This window comes from Hetaerina americana, unplaced genomic scaffold (assembly GCF_022747635.1).
Source record: "Hetaerina americana unplaced genomic scaffold, ioHetAmer1.1.p SCAF_7, whole genome shotgun sequence".
Taxonomy (NCBI): Eukaryota; Metazoa; Arthropoda; class Insecta; order Odonata; family Calopterygidae; genus Hetaerina; species Hetaerina americana.
In genome coordinates, this window is record NW_027287316.1 from 44,548,990 (window position 1) to 44,562,913 (window position 13,924).

General features: G+C 35.1%; 1 protein-coding gene across 1 annotated transcript; it reads right to left on the reverse strand.

Annotated features, from left to right (window-relative positions):
- Positions 1-768: 768 nt before the first annotated feature.
- Positions 769-13,395, reverse strand: Dhrs4 (Dehydrogenase/reductase 4). The gene is made up of 7 exons (XM_071594841.1): positions 13,159-13,395; positions 12,893-13,070; positions 12,643-12,720; positions 12,374-12,520; positions 12,128-12,262; positions 7,333-7,388; positions 769-1,519 (listed from the first exon to the last, which is right to left on the reverse strand). The coding sequence occupies exons 1-7, from the start codon at positions 13,293-13,295 to the stop codon at positions 1,405-1,407; spliced, it is 846 nt and encodes a 281-aa protein (XP_071450942.1). The 5' UTR covers positions 13,296-13,395; the 3' UTR covers positions 769-1,404.
- Between the last annotated feature and the right edge of the window lie 529 nt (positions 13,396-13,924).

Here is a 13,924-nt window from a genome sequence, read left to right on the forward strand (position 1 = left end):
CCCTTAGATGATTAAACTGATCAGATTTTAAGATAATAAAGAAAGTTATATTTTAAGGAATTCAAATAAAGTACATGCAGTAATTAATGAGAAGTAGTGGGTTGTTGAACACTGTGATAGAAAGGAGAATGATAGGTAGTTAAATTTGAGGGAGGATGAGAATTGGCATGTTAAATCGTATTAAGATGGTAAGAATGATCATGAACTACGGAGGTGGGGAGTAAAAGTGCAAGTAGAATCAGTCCTAGGGGGAAACTCTAGATTCCCATGATAAATTGCAGTGGCTATCCAAGTCATACCTATTCAGTTACCTATGCTGTTCATTTCCATTGTTACTAGGCCAACAAAACGAGGATCACTATTTGCCACTTATGATCAAAAAATTAATGATTATACCAAGCTCTTATTTAGAACTTGTGTATGAGAGGCACCTTTGCATTCTATTTTATTTAACGAATCACTTATAGTTCCTTGAGTGAGCACAGTGACTTAAAAGAAAATTGTTATAAATCTATTTGATACCAACGGTGACATAATGGCTCATATCCAAATTTTTAATGATAAAGACCACCTCATCATAAACTCTACCTCTAGTTTTTCATCAATTTTAGTTAGTAGATACAGTTAAATCCAATTTCCTAATATTTTAATACTTTTTGAGTCAGATATAAACCTAAAAACCTCATCATTTTCCATTATGCTCAACAGGTAATGCACATTGGGAGGAATGCGATATATTGTACAACAAAGATGAGTGATTACTAACCATAAAGTTTAATAATTCATAACATATATTCACCTCAGCATAACAAGATGAATAAATACATTTTTAACAATTATCAGCATCCATACAACCTAACGTACGAGACTTTTTCCCTACACCTTATCTTTCAATAATTCTCTTCATTCACACACATCAACACACAAAAGGAATGAAAATATATTATTCTATTACGTTAAATAGAATTAATTGTGCTGAAAAATTCATTCCACAAACCACAAGACATGTCCATATGAAATATATCAGCCCACATAAAGGGAAGTTGCTGTGATAATATTGTCAAAGATCGAGCAATGTCACATTGCTTCCACAGCAGTACCTAAGTATGGAATTATTTTGAGCAATTAAAATGGAAGCCCAATAAAAGTGATCTCAATAGATTTGACATCTGATGACACAATTAAAAATAATCCTGTGCAGCCAAAATTTCCTCTTTCCTTATCCCCCAACATCTTTGCATTTGATCTCTTCCACCCAAATTCAAATTATCTGCTATTTACCTTGTGAATTATCTAACTATCACTCTTAATGAATCCTCTTGCTTATTTACTTGAATTTGCATCACTTATGTCATGAGACATGCGACCATGATGTGTCATCACACCATTGCAATGATTCAGGTGTTAAAGTCGAGAGGGCATCCCTCCACTGACAACTATTGTTTCACCAGTAACATATGAAGCATCCTCAGAACATAGGAATGCGGCAACACCTCCCATTTCATGTGGAAGAGCCAATCTGAAATAAAAAACAAAACACAGTGAGATTTAAAGGGCTGAACAGTGACAACCAATACACACTACAGACCTTGCAAGATCCTACTGCACATGAAGACTAAATTAGTAGCAATCATAGGGGAAAAACAAAATCATTTTGGTGAAGTGAATGCTCAGGGTTCCTATGGTGGCATATTTTTCATTAGTATTCCATTTCTAAGACATTATTTTAAAAGATATTCCAAATCAAATATGGTATTAAATGTTGGTTCTTGGGGTGTCTGCTTTATGTCACTCCAATGGGCCCATGTTTCTCATCACTCATCCAATGCTCCTTGAATGTCACATTTTGAAGTTCATGCAATGGCTGAAGGCACTTCACATAACACTATATAAGAAAAACCACTGATTGTGACACAATGCCCACACCTGGGATGGGTGTTCTTTCAATTGGTGCAGTCAGCAGTTGACACATTAGTTAGTGCAAGCAGTTGGTAAATGAGATAAAGAGGCAAAATACAATTTCTCGGTTTTCTCAGGATTTACTTTATGCTCATGACCAATACTGTTATGGATATAGCCCAAATTAATACAACCAAACATTGGTGACACACCCAAATAAATATTCTACAACTCTGCTAACACAATGTACACACAAAAGTCTCTATGTCAGTAGCTGCTATCCAATATTCAAAAGAATAATTAATCATAATAATAAAATAATTAAATTATAACAAAACCTCACCTATTTACTAATTTACAGGTTTGTATGATATAATGAAGTATGAGCTGTGTTGCGATTTTAACAAGGTATATAACTTATACATGTGTCCAGTGTTAATATCAACATGGTAAGTACAACTTGAAGTTGGCCCATGCTGTGCATGCTCACCTTTATTGAGAAAACATCGAAACTAGTGACTTTTATCGCTGGCAAAGAGTCTACTCACTAGAGTAAGGTAAGATTTACCTAATAACGACTATTATTGTTTTATAAATTAGATCCACAATATCTAAAAAAATATTGTCCAGAGTGAATGAATATTATTGTTTTCCACATTACACATTCACGGAGCATATCTATCAAAATAAAAATGGAAGCCACAGTACTCTCTTTTCTCCAAGGTAAGATTTCACCTAAATTGGAATATCTGGAGGAAACTTATGCTTAACTAGGGAGAGTAAAAGATACAAGGTATCTATGACAAACCAATTGATGGTGTGGCAATTGGGAACCAGCTCAATTATTTTTCTCATAAATGTAATATGGACAGTAAAAAAACATGATGAATCTTGGCTTGAGACTATTAGGGCAATGTAATACCCAGCAGCTATAGAATCAAGATAGTGGTAGTGGCTATTACTGTATGACTGAAGGCAAAGGACATTTGTGCCATTAGGGAAAGGTAGGTAATTAGGCAAAGGTAGGATTTTTCAGAGAATGGGGGATGGGTTGGCAAAAACCTAAAGTCAACTATTAGCCAACTCTAAACAAAAGGGCCTATATTTTAACGTCCCATCTGATGGATGATGTACTTCACTTGAAGTGTTTTCCACATAGCACCCCAAGTAGGGTTCGGGATGCTCATGAAAAACTCTGTCACCACCGGGATTCAAGCCAATACCCATGGAGTATGACACCAATACACTAGCCACCACACCAAATTGATTACCCCTACCATTCTATTTCAAATTTAAGATATTTATAAGGAGTATGAGAGTGCAAAAGTGGAATGTTGAAGCTCTAACAGGAGAAAAAATGGGAATGCTAAACAAACTGAATAAAAACCTTTAAAAAAATAAGGGATGTGAATTTGGAGAAAGTAGAAAGTTAAGTAAAGCAAAATGAGAGAGCAAAAGTTGTAGTGGAAACAATTGGAGTGATTAATTCAAAGGGAATTAAGAGTCCATGGATGAAAGGAGATAACTACAGAGGGTGGAATATGGAAGAAGGATAAAAAGGAATGGATAAGATTGCACAGAGAACTAATTAATAAACTTATTCAACAAACTAGCAGGACCAAGGAAACATGGTGGAATAAATAGCATGAGGGTATGGGGAGATTTCATAGATGGAAAACAAGATGTACTATATGGGTGTGTAACAGAATTTCCAGGTTACAGAAAATGAAAAATGATTATCAACATACGAGGTAACACAGGAAAGTTATAGATGAAACCTTGCTATTCAACATTATTAACAACGGATTGCCTCCTGCCATAAAAAATTATTTTCATCTTTCCATCTTGAACCATAGAATAACTAAATTATTCTTTATTCCGGGCATAAATTTAGTTTGTCAATATTCTTCACTACTCAGGATTTGTAAAGAACAATATTTTTAGGCGGGTTGATATTCTTAATAAAAAAATGCTCATTCACAACATTAATAAAATGTACTGCTCATGTAGTATCAACCTTGAGACTGCATTTTTTGTTTATTGTCCTGTCATGATATACCTAAACTCTGACTTGCATCTTCACAAATATGTATGTTGTTGTTTGCTCATTCATATTAATCTTTATTTTGATTGAAATCTTTAGTTTTTTTGGCTTTTCTAGATTTCTGTATTGGCAATCATATGTATTTTTCATTTTTTAAAAGCTTTTCCCTGCCACTTTGTGAAAAACATATTAAAAATAAATAAATACAACCGAAGGAGATTCCAGGACAGACAAAGCCAAGATAGAAAAAGGAAATATGATGTGGGTGAGGGTGGCTTGGGTTCATAAATACTAGATGAATATTAAGTGTTATGGGAAACGAGAGCAAACAATGATTAAAATAGATTATGTATCAACAGGATTGATAAATAATTTATAGGAAATTTTAAGGAAGGAATAGGTTCTTTTTGACTGAATGAGGAATTTATGAAGAACAAGTTTGAACAGAAGAATTCAACATGTCAATTTCATTCCCAAACTAAAATAAATTGTAAAGAAGTATGAGGGTTAATGGGCTTCAAATTAAGTTTAATTTCACATGTCGCACAATTATTACTCAGGATCACAGATAGATGATTTAATCATAGCACAATTAGCTACCTAAGTAAAGATCAGTTAGGATTTACAAAGAGGAGTTAACCATATGATGTGATTGTAGTAATGAGAACATTGGAAGAAAGCAATGTAGAATATAACAAGAATGTCTTTGCGTATTTTGTGGCTTTTGGGAGGGTAAGTACAGTGGATAAAAATGAAAGAACATCATAGGCATATAGGAGTAGACAGGAAGGAAAGATGCCCAACTCAAAAACTATCTGTATCAGATGGCACAAGGTAAATGGAGGAAGAATCTAGATGGCATGTGATAGGCAGTGGAATAAGACAAGATTATCCATCATATTCAAGGCTTTTAAACACGACGGTTGCCTGAAAAGTTTCCAACTTCAACATGAATATGACAGCACTCTTCAATAAAAGTTGTGGAATATGTTTGCACATGCATTGAAAGGTACTTGCCAAACTTTCAGCCATTTTGGACACTTGGTTGTCATTTGTCAATCATTTGAATGAGTCATCGCGACGGTTTTTGTGAAAATTGAAAAAATTGAGTATCAAGCAGTCATTAAATATTTGTTCTTGAAATACAATAATTCTATGTATATCAAAGACAAGTTGGATGCTGCATACAGGGTAGCTTCAGCATCATTTACAACCATGAAATTTTGGGCAGCTCAATTTAAACATGGCCATATCAGCTTGGCTGATGATTATCATCTGGGGCAGCCAAAAACCATGACAATCACCGATAACATAAAAAAAATTCACCAAATGGTACTGGACAACCGTTGAATTAAGGTTAGAGAGATAGCAGAGGTTATGGGCATATTGAAAGAATGCATTTGTCAAAAATTGACTGAAGAACTGGAAGAGCATAAACTATCCGTTGAGCATTGGCTGCCACATTTACTCACTATGAACTAAATATGAATTTGAATGGACATTTCCAAGGCAATGTTGGAGCTAGTCAGATTTTTTGCATTGATTCAGAACTGTACATGAAACTTGGATTCACCACGACAAGGCGGAGAAGAGTTGAAGTTTTTTAGTGAGGCTTAAAGAAGTTTGGTGGAGATATTGAGGGTTAGTGTGCTGCATGACATATATAAATAGATTATCTGTGATGATGAACAGTTAAAATATTTCAGGTTAATTTCTTCAGTCCCATGGCTATCACCACATGCAAAGACTGTGAGCATTCAAACTTTATATTACAAAAATCTGATTGGAAAAAATTAAAATAAATTCTGAACTACCCATAATTTTATTCATACTTTTAGTATGTAGGTCTATTTTTAAAATTTCTACCAATCAACAATTAATACTGTTGATTTATATTGGTGGGGTGCAAATATTGGTCAAATCAGAATTTTCAGCAATCAAATATTGTTACTGGTGGCACCAGAGCTAGAGTCATACATATTCACTGCAATTTTCATTTTTTATGCCATATGCTCAGTCCATCTAGCCTCACAATGGGTTTGCTTTGCTTCCTTTATGACAAGACAGGGAAAAATTGTAAAATGGGGTAGAGAAGATTGATCACTATGTAGCTGTGAAACTACTTATTAACTTAATGCTTTGTCATGAAAAATGAGTAAATATCTGAACATCCCAATGAAATGTACAAGCATCTCAAATCTTTGAATATCCAAACAAAAGATTTGCTGGATTTGGGGTGAGGTGAAAATGAATTCTGGGTCAAAATATAATCCACATGGTATGACCATATGCAAGGAGATGCTGACACTTACCCTACTCAACTTAACCTTGAAATATATTATTGAAAAATTATTAGCCAGTGGATCTGGAGCACTGGTAAACAAAATAACACATATTGTAGCATTCAAATGATATATACATAATGGCCAGAACAATTTCAACAATTAAAGCATCTATAAGGAGCTAATACTTAATGGTATTACAACGGAAGTATCATTAATTGAAGAGAAGACAAAAATGCTTAAGAAAACAAGCAACTGCATTTAAATGTGAAACTCCAAGAGAGTTAATGAGAACGCAGGTGAAATATTGACATATCTATGGTGATCCTGCATTATGAGTTGTGGTACCCATCTAGCAGATAATTTTCTCATATTCAATTCCACCGTAAAAATGTTCAGATGACTTCCCTACATCTTCAGCGATTTCTCACAGTTTCAGTCAGCCCATCCTCAAGGACCATTTTATGTCCTTTAACAATAATTTCTGGCATAGTGGCACATTTTGGCCAACCGCTATGCAGATCATCATCTAAGCTGTCCCCACCAAACTTAAACTCATTTATCCACTTAGCAACTGTTTATAATATGAAGGGGCAGAGTCCTCCAGTGTGTTCTGAAAGTTGGCATGCATTTCCTTTGCTTTCATAACTTTGTTTATGAAGTATTTTGTCACTTCTAGAATAACAATTTTTTTCACCTTCACAAAGCACTAAATAGGAACAACAACAGAGAGGCCTCCGCACCACAGATCTCTTCCCATAGCACAGACGCTTTGCGTGTTGACCCATAAAGGATTACCTATTAATATGCGGGGAACTCACTACACTAGCACTGACATCTGGTGGTGATTCTGAGAACCTTTCAAACTACCCTTGTATTTAGTTCAAATTATCAAAAATATGCAGAGGGGGCAGCAACATAATTTCCTTTTTTGAAAGCATTTTGTGTTTGAACAAAGGAAGTTATGTTGTCGCACCCTGTATTATAACAGAACTCTAAGATAACTAACCTCATGCTAGGGCATAGTATTAAGCCCAGAAGAATATTTTAAATTGTTAATCAAGATGAAAAATACATATTTAAGTAACTGAAACAATTTCTACTGACCTGTTCATTGGAATATTTCTTAAAGCTATCTCTTGAGCTTCTTCAGATTCATGGAGCTGAAAAAAAGGAACAATTCAAAACTATTAGCTGCTTACCCATTGCTAATTAGTATTCACCTTTTAAAAATTAGTTCATTATCATTTGCTCTTATTTTGACAATTTTTACTAAGAGGATTTTTTATTGCCCTGCCTACTCTTCTTTAATGCTGTTGCTTTATGATAATTTGGCTTAAATTTAAATAACACTTTAAGAATTATGTAGAAATGTGAACACCTTGATTAACTTTTGTCAAACCTTTAATCAAATTAAATGAACTATTGTATTTACAACACCTATGGCCAATGGAGAACAATACTACCTTGATCAAAAAGTTCCCGGAATAACCACCGTGTGGCGCTCCCATCGTTCCGATTTGAGTTCTGTTTTTTTTGTTAAATTGGTACATCTGTTGTTGATATTCCCTTTAAATCTTAGTGTCATAACTTGACATTTGCAAAAGTTACGTAGCCAAGAGTACATCTATCTCTGTGTGTGTTGGCGATTTTTTACAATTTCAGAAATGGATTTAAATTTGCAACAACGAACTTGTATTAAATTTTGCGTAAAAAACGGATTTAGTGGCGCACGGACGTTGGAAATGTTGGAAAAGTGTTTCGGCAACGATTCTCTAAAAAAACGGTCGTTTACCAGTGGCACGAGCGGTTCAGAAGTGGTCGTGAGTCAATCGAAGATGATGAACGCAGTGGCAGACCATCGACATCGAAAGTCGGTGAAAAAATTGATAAAGTAAAAGAAATGTTGGTCAATAACCGCAAATTAACCATCAGAGAAAAAGCGGAGGACTTGAACATTGCCTATGGATCCGCCCAAGACATTGTGGTTAATGATTTGGGTTTCCGTCGTGTAGCTGCAAAGTTGGTGCCAAAAGACCTCAATTTCATGCAAAAAAGAGACCGTGTTGACGTCGCAAAAGACATGATTTGCGAGGCTGAATCCGATCCCACATTCATCAAAAGGATCATTACTGGAGACGAGACGTGGGTTTATGAGTACGACACGCAATCCAGACATCAGGCAAGTGAATGGCGTTCACCAAATGAGCCGAGACCAAAAAAACCACGTCGTTTTCAGTCAAAAAAGAAGGCAATGCTGACGGTTTTCATGGATTACAACGGTGTAGTGCATCATGAATTTTTGCCAGAAGGCCAGACAGTAAACAAAGAGTATTATTTGGGCGTTATGAGACGTTTGCGTGAAGCAATTCGCCGAAAGAGACCAGAAATGTGGGCAGGAAACTCATGGATTTTGCACCATGATAACGCACCGTCGCACAGTGCTATCATTATTCGTAAATTTTTGACGAAAAATGCAACAAATACCATCCAACAGCCACCGAATTCACCTGATTTGGCTCCCTGTGACTTCTTTCTGTTCAATCGAGTTAAAAAACCATTACGGGGAACGCGTTTTAGCAGCCGAGAGGAAGTAATGGAAAAATCGCAGGAAGCACTGATGGACATACCGAAAACCGAATATAAAAAATGTTTCGAGGATTGGATCAAGCGCTGGCATAAGTGTGTTGCAGTCGATGGGGATTACTTTGAAGGGGACAATATAGATTTAGATGAATAAACTTGTATTTTTAATTTTCTGAATAAATTCCGGGAAATTTTTGATCAAGGTAGTATATCATATCAAAATAACTTTTTAAAAAATGGCAATGGAAAAATTGGGCAGTATATGAAACATTCAGTTGATTACAAACTTTAGTGTGAGCATGAATGGGAATCAAAAGAATCAGTGAATCTGCAGAGAAAGTCTTAAAGTATGACAATTTTTGGCCATGAAAATTAAATTTACCATACATTATGAGCTGAATTTAAAATGGCCAGTAAACTCCGCCCATTGTCATGAAATTCTACTTCAGTTAAAATACAAGCACTCAAAATTTATCACTTGAAAAGACTTTGCAATGCTATTTAGTGACAGACAACCTGGATACAAGTACTTATGGAATTTATTTTGATGCCTGCTTCACCCACTAACAACTTTTAACTAAGACTGCATAGGAAATCTAATTCTGACCAGAGCACAGTGCTCAATTTTTCTTCAGGGAGGTTCGAAATTGTCACAAAGAGAATGATTTAAGAAATAATAAACAAAGTTATCTGAAATAAAGTTTTGAAAGCAGTAATTATTATTTAAATATTGTTAATTTGGTTCATAATATGATCATAGGCAGCGCATTTTGAGTCTCAACATGATCATCATGAAGTAGTATAAGAATACATGCCTGAAACTATAGATACAAAGTCATTTTAAGTAACATAAAAAAATAAGGCATGAGAAAACTATAAAAAACTACAAATTTCACAGACAAAATATTCTTTGATTTCAATTCCAGTAAAATCTTAAAAATCACTTTTCTCATCGTGTGCCATTCTTGAAGTTGGGTTACTTTACTCTGATACTACCAAAAGTAGGCAATATGAATGACTTTTGTTTCCCATCTTTGGCAATCCACTCACTGAACAGTTGAATCATCCACACATTATCTCTTCATTGTCATTTTTTATGCTACATTAAACATATTTCCCAGCCCATTCGATGCACCCTGATTTTTCAGGTTAGAATTTATTCCAACTACTTGGCTCAGACTAGAAAGTATCAAAGTATTTTGATGTTAAAACTTAACATGAAAAAAATTGAATTGATACATTAAAAAATAAGGAGTTAATACATATGTCAATGTTTATCCTTCATGGAATCCCAGATAGTTGACATCACTTGGCCAAAATGCCATTAAGTTGCCTTGCTTTCATGTTCCTAATCATAATTTTCTGATTCAAGTATAAATAAAATGATGTACGACAATCTTCTCCCCTAAGATCCCATGAGATTTTTTTATTTAACTTTTCATGCAATGCTTAGTTTCTGTTATCACTTAAATTTGTATTAAGACCAACCATTTTCTATGCCTTTATGACACTCTCATACTACTTAATATTGTACGCCAGGAGACTCCAAGGTTATCAGGAGGGAAACAATTTATGCATATATTAGCAGAGGGGTGGCATGGCATTTGATTACCTCATCAAGAGATGGGAGGTTGAGAGAAGGACACACTAATGGCCTCATGGGTGGAGGTTTTAAGAAACAGAGTTCATGAAAGCTTCTTAAAAGGGAGCACACAAACAGTTCTGCAATAACTCATTATATACCACCAAAACGTTCTCTGTGTTTTTGGACTTAAGATCAATAAAAGAATACATTTGAAAATTATACAAGGAGCTAAAATATGCACATGCTACAACAATTATTTTTTTGGTAACCATCAAATAAGGTAGGTTTTCTAAGGCCTCAATAAACACTGCCATGTTCATAAGCCTCAAGCAGTATGAGAATATAGTATATGACACGATAAACTATTATAAACCATTCTTCCATTCTGAATATTTTCTGCCTCCCTTCATACTATTCAACATCTCTATCCTTTTACCCACCCAGCATTCTTCCCTCCATCACATTGTTCAAAATTTCATCACCAAAGTTCCAAGCATCTATTTTACTTGCCTCCTTTGAACCACTTTCAACAACCCCCTCCTTCCACTATGCTTGCTACTTCCTCTTTTGTCTTCCTTTCTAGTTCTCAGTTATAGTAAACTACATAAACGTTTTGAATCTTATAAAAGTTTTGCTTCCGACTGACAACTACGTTGATGAAACCATTGTAATATATTAGTTTTTAAAAGAAAAATTGATGCTTAGCAACCCCACAGGAAAAACATTTGGCCACCAAAAGGGGGGTACCAGGTTATAATTCCAGATTATGCGTTTAACCCAAAAAAATCTGAGCAGCATGATCTCGGCAATATCTTTGAATGGTGATGAATGGCAGAAGAGAGAAAGGATCTGGCCCTCCCATATCAGCATAATTTTTCATATTTCACTAATCTTACGGCCCAGTTCAGGGTTCAATCTACCGCAACACATTAACTCAACCTTTGGGTTGAATAGATGGATGGATGGAAAGGAGTGTGGTGACTGCCAAAGATTTATCACTTTTTAATCAGATTATTGGAGAGAGGGATTGAAGATACAACTGTACACGTATACATAACTGCAGGTGCAAACTCCAATGAGTAAAAATCTCTTTCACTAGCCAAAAGAAATTCACCAATTGCACTACTTTTCAAGCATGCTTCGGCTGTTTTAATTGCAGCTAAATTTCTTCAATTTTAATCACTTTTTAGACTACAATTTAGATAACTGGATAGATAACCTTATGTTTATTTCTTAAATACGTCACTTTCTACTAATTTTAAAATGCCATTAGGAAAAAATTAGTAAGATTCCTCAGACAGTTTTTAATTTCTTATGAAGTCAGTCTGAGTTAAAAATATTCAGTTGATGTAGCAACCTCTAAAAATTGATCAAAAATCATCGGGAGACTTCTAAAGGCACCACAGTCCAGATGGTCACCGAAAGGTGTAATGACTTGATGAAATTTCTATATTTTGTGAAAAATCTCATTTTTGAGGTCACCTTTATATAACAGTTAAATAAGAATACCAGAATTTTAAAGTATAAAATTACTGTCGCAGCATCCAGTGCAGTTTCTATGAATTAGTTAATAAGAATTTGGACGCACATCTGATTAGCAATTAATTATCATATTATTTTCAAAAGCACATAATCATACCAGGGAACATGGTGCGCTATGAGGCCATTTTCAAAGCCTAACTTTAAAATAATGATTGATTGGAGGACTAAGACACTCAGATAACTACTTACAGCACCGGAAAATTTGGTCTTCACTATGCCAGGAGCAATGCAATTCACACGTATGTTTTCTGGGGCAAGATCCTGAGAAGCTGCTTTTGTTAGACCCAGAAGTGCCGTTTTACTAACAGAGTATGCTCCCAGTAACTGCAAAGAATTGATTATACATTTCATCAATGAGTAAAGATAAAATGTACAAAGGGAGGAAGAGCTGAACATATACCATATACCACCTTTGAAATTACTCATTAATCTTACATTAAATGGCTGGAAACCAGCAATAGAAGATACATAGATGATTGAACCACCACCTCTTTTTCTTAAGTATGGTAAGGCTTCTTTTGATAAGAGGTAAGCTGCTTTTACGTTCACATCGAATATTTTATCCCATGAACTTTCTTCAATCTGTGGAGAATTGATGGAGTGCTGTAGCGCGAAATTCTATTGCAACACATATATATTTGATCAAGTGTAAATTTAATACTGAGACAGGCAACTATATACTAAAAAACTATAAAATCCGGTACCTCGAGGACTGGGCCGGTTGTGGGATTAACGGCTGCATTGGATATTAAAATATCAATTCCACCAAATTTTTCAATGGCCTGCAATTTAAAAGACTATATTGTACTACTCCAAGATGACGTGGAAATGATTTTGACGCTATTTTGCAAGTATGTTCAAGCTGTTTGTATTGCAACTCAATATGTTCATTTTTAATTACATTGACAAGTATACGGCTAAGATCATTCAGATCAAATAAATGTTTCCCCTTACCCTCTTGAACAACTTTTCCCTATCTTCAGACTTGCTTACGTGACATACCACTCCATCAACACTTAAACCTTCTTGCGAAAGCTTTCTCACAGCATCTTGAACATTTTTTTCTTTCCGGCTACTAACAACCACGCTGGCTCCTTCGTCAGCCAAGCGTTTTGCTATCGCGAATCCAATTCTATTGTTCAAGTGGAAAAGACATTTAGGCCTTAAACATTTTGAGATTCTAATTATAATTGGAGTAAATAACCACAGATTCAAATTACCCATCTGTTGACGCTGTGACAACAGCAACCTTTCCTTTCAACCTTGACGGTGTCGATGACGAGTAGTTTTTACAAGGATTTAGGAAGATTTCGCTGGTTTTTAGCTTGGGAGCTGCGAAGAAAAACGACCTCAGCATATCTGAATAGAAGAATCTCCTCTAATGCCTGAAATTCAGACAACGCAAGAGGAGTATACGGGGTGATAAGAACTGATTACACCAAGTCAACGAATAGAATGTATTGCTAAATGGATACCACGGAGTTTGATGTTCGTTTGTTCGGATCAGCTGTTCAACATAGCCCCGCGTGCTTTTGAGCGACTTTTGACACTGGCTTGGGACCGGCAATGTAAAATGCTCCTAGTACTGCGAAGGGAGATGTTTACGTACATGGGATGCTTAATCAGCCACTAAAATAGTGCCCAATAGACTCCAAACCATTATCAAAATATATCTATTGCTTGAAGTTTTTTATTCCTTTTTGAGTGGTTCTATGCACGGATTCATTGAAGGTTTTTTAAATACAGTTTTACACTTATCAACTAATTTGTAAAAACCTGTATAATCTAAATGTTTATCTAGGAGATATCAGGGAAAATTGTGGATTATTTTTTCTTTCATGCAGCCATAAAGGAGCAAGTAGTAGCATATCCGCCCCACGGCAGATATAAATCTTCATTATCCTTGCCAGAGATCATTATTCTAATGTACAAATATTTAAATTTCAAATAAATTAATATTTATGTAACTCTTTTGAGACATTACAA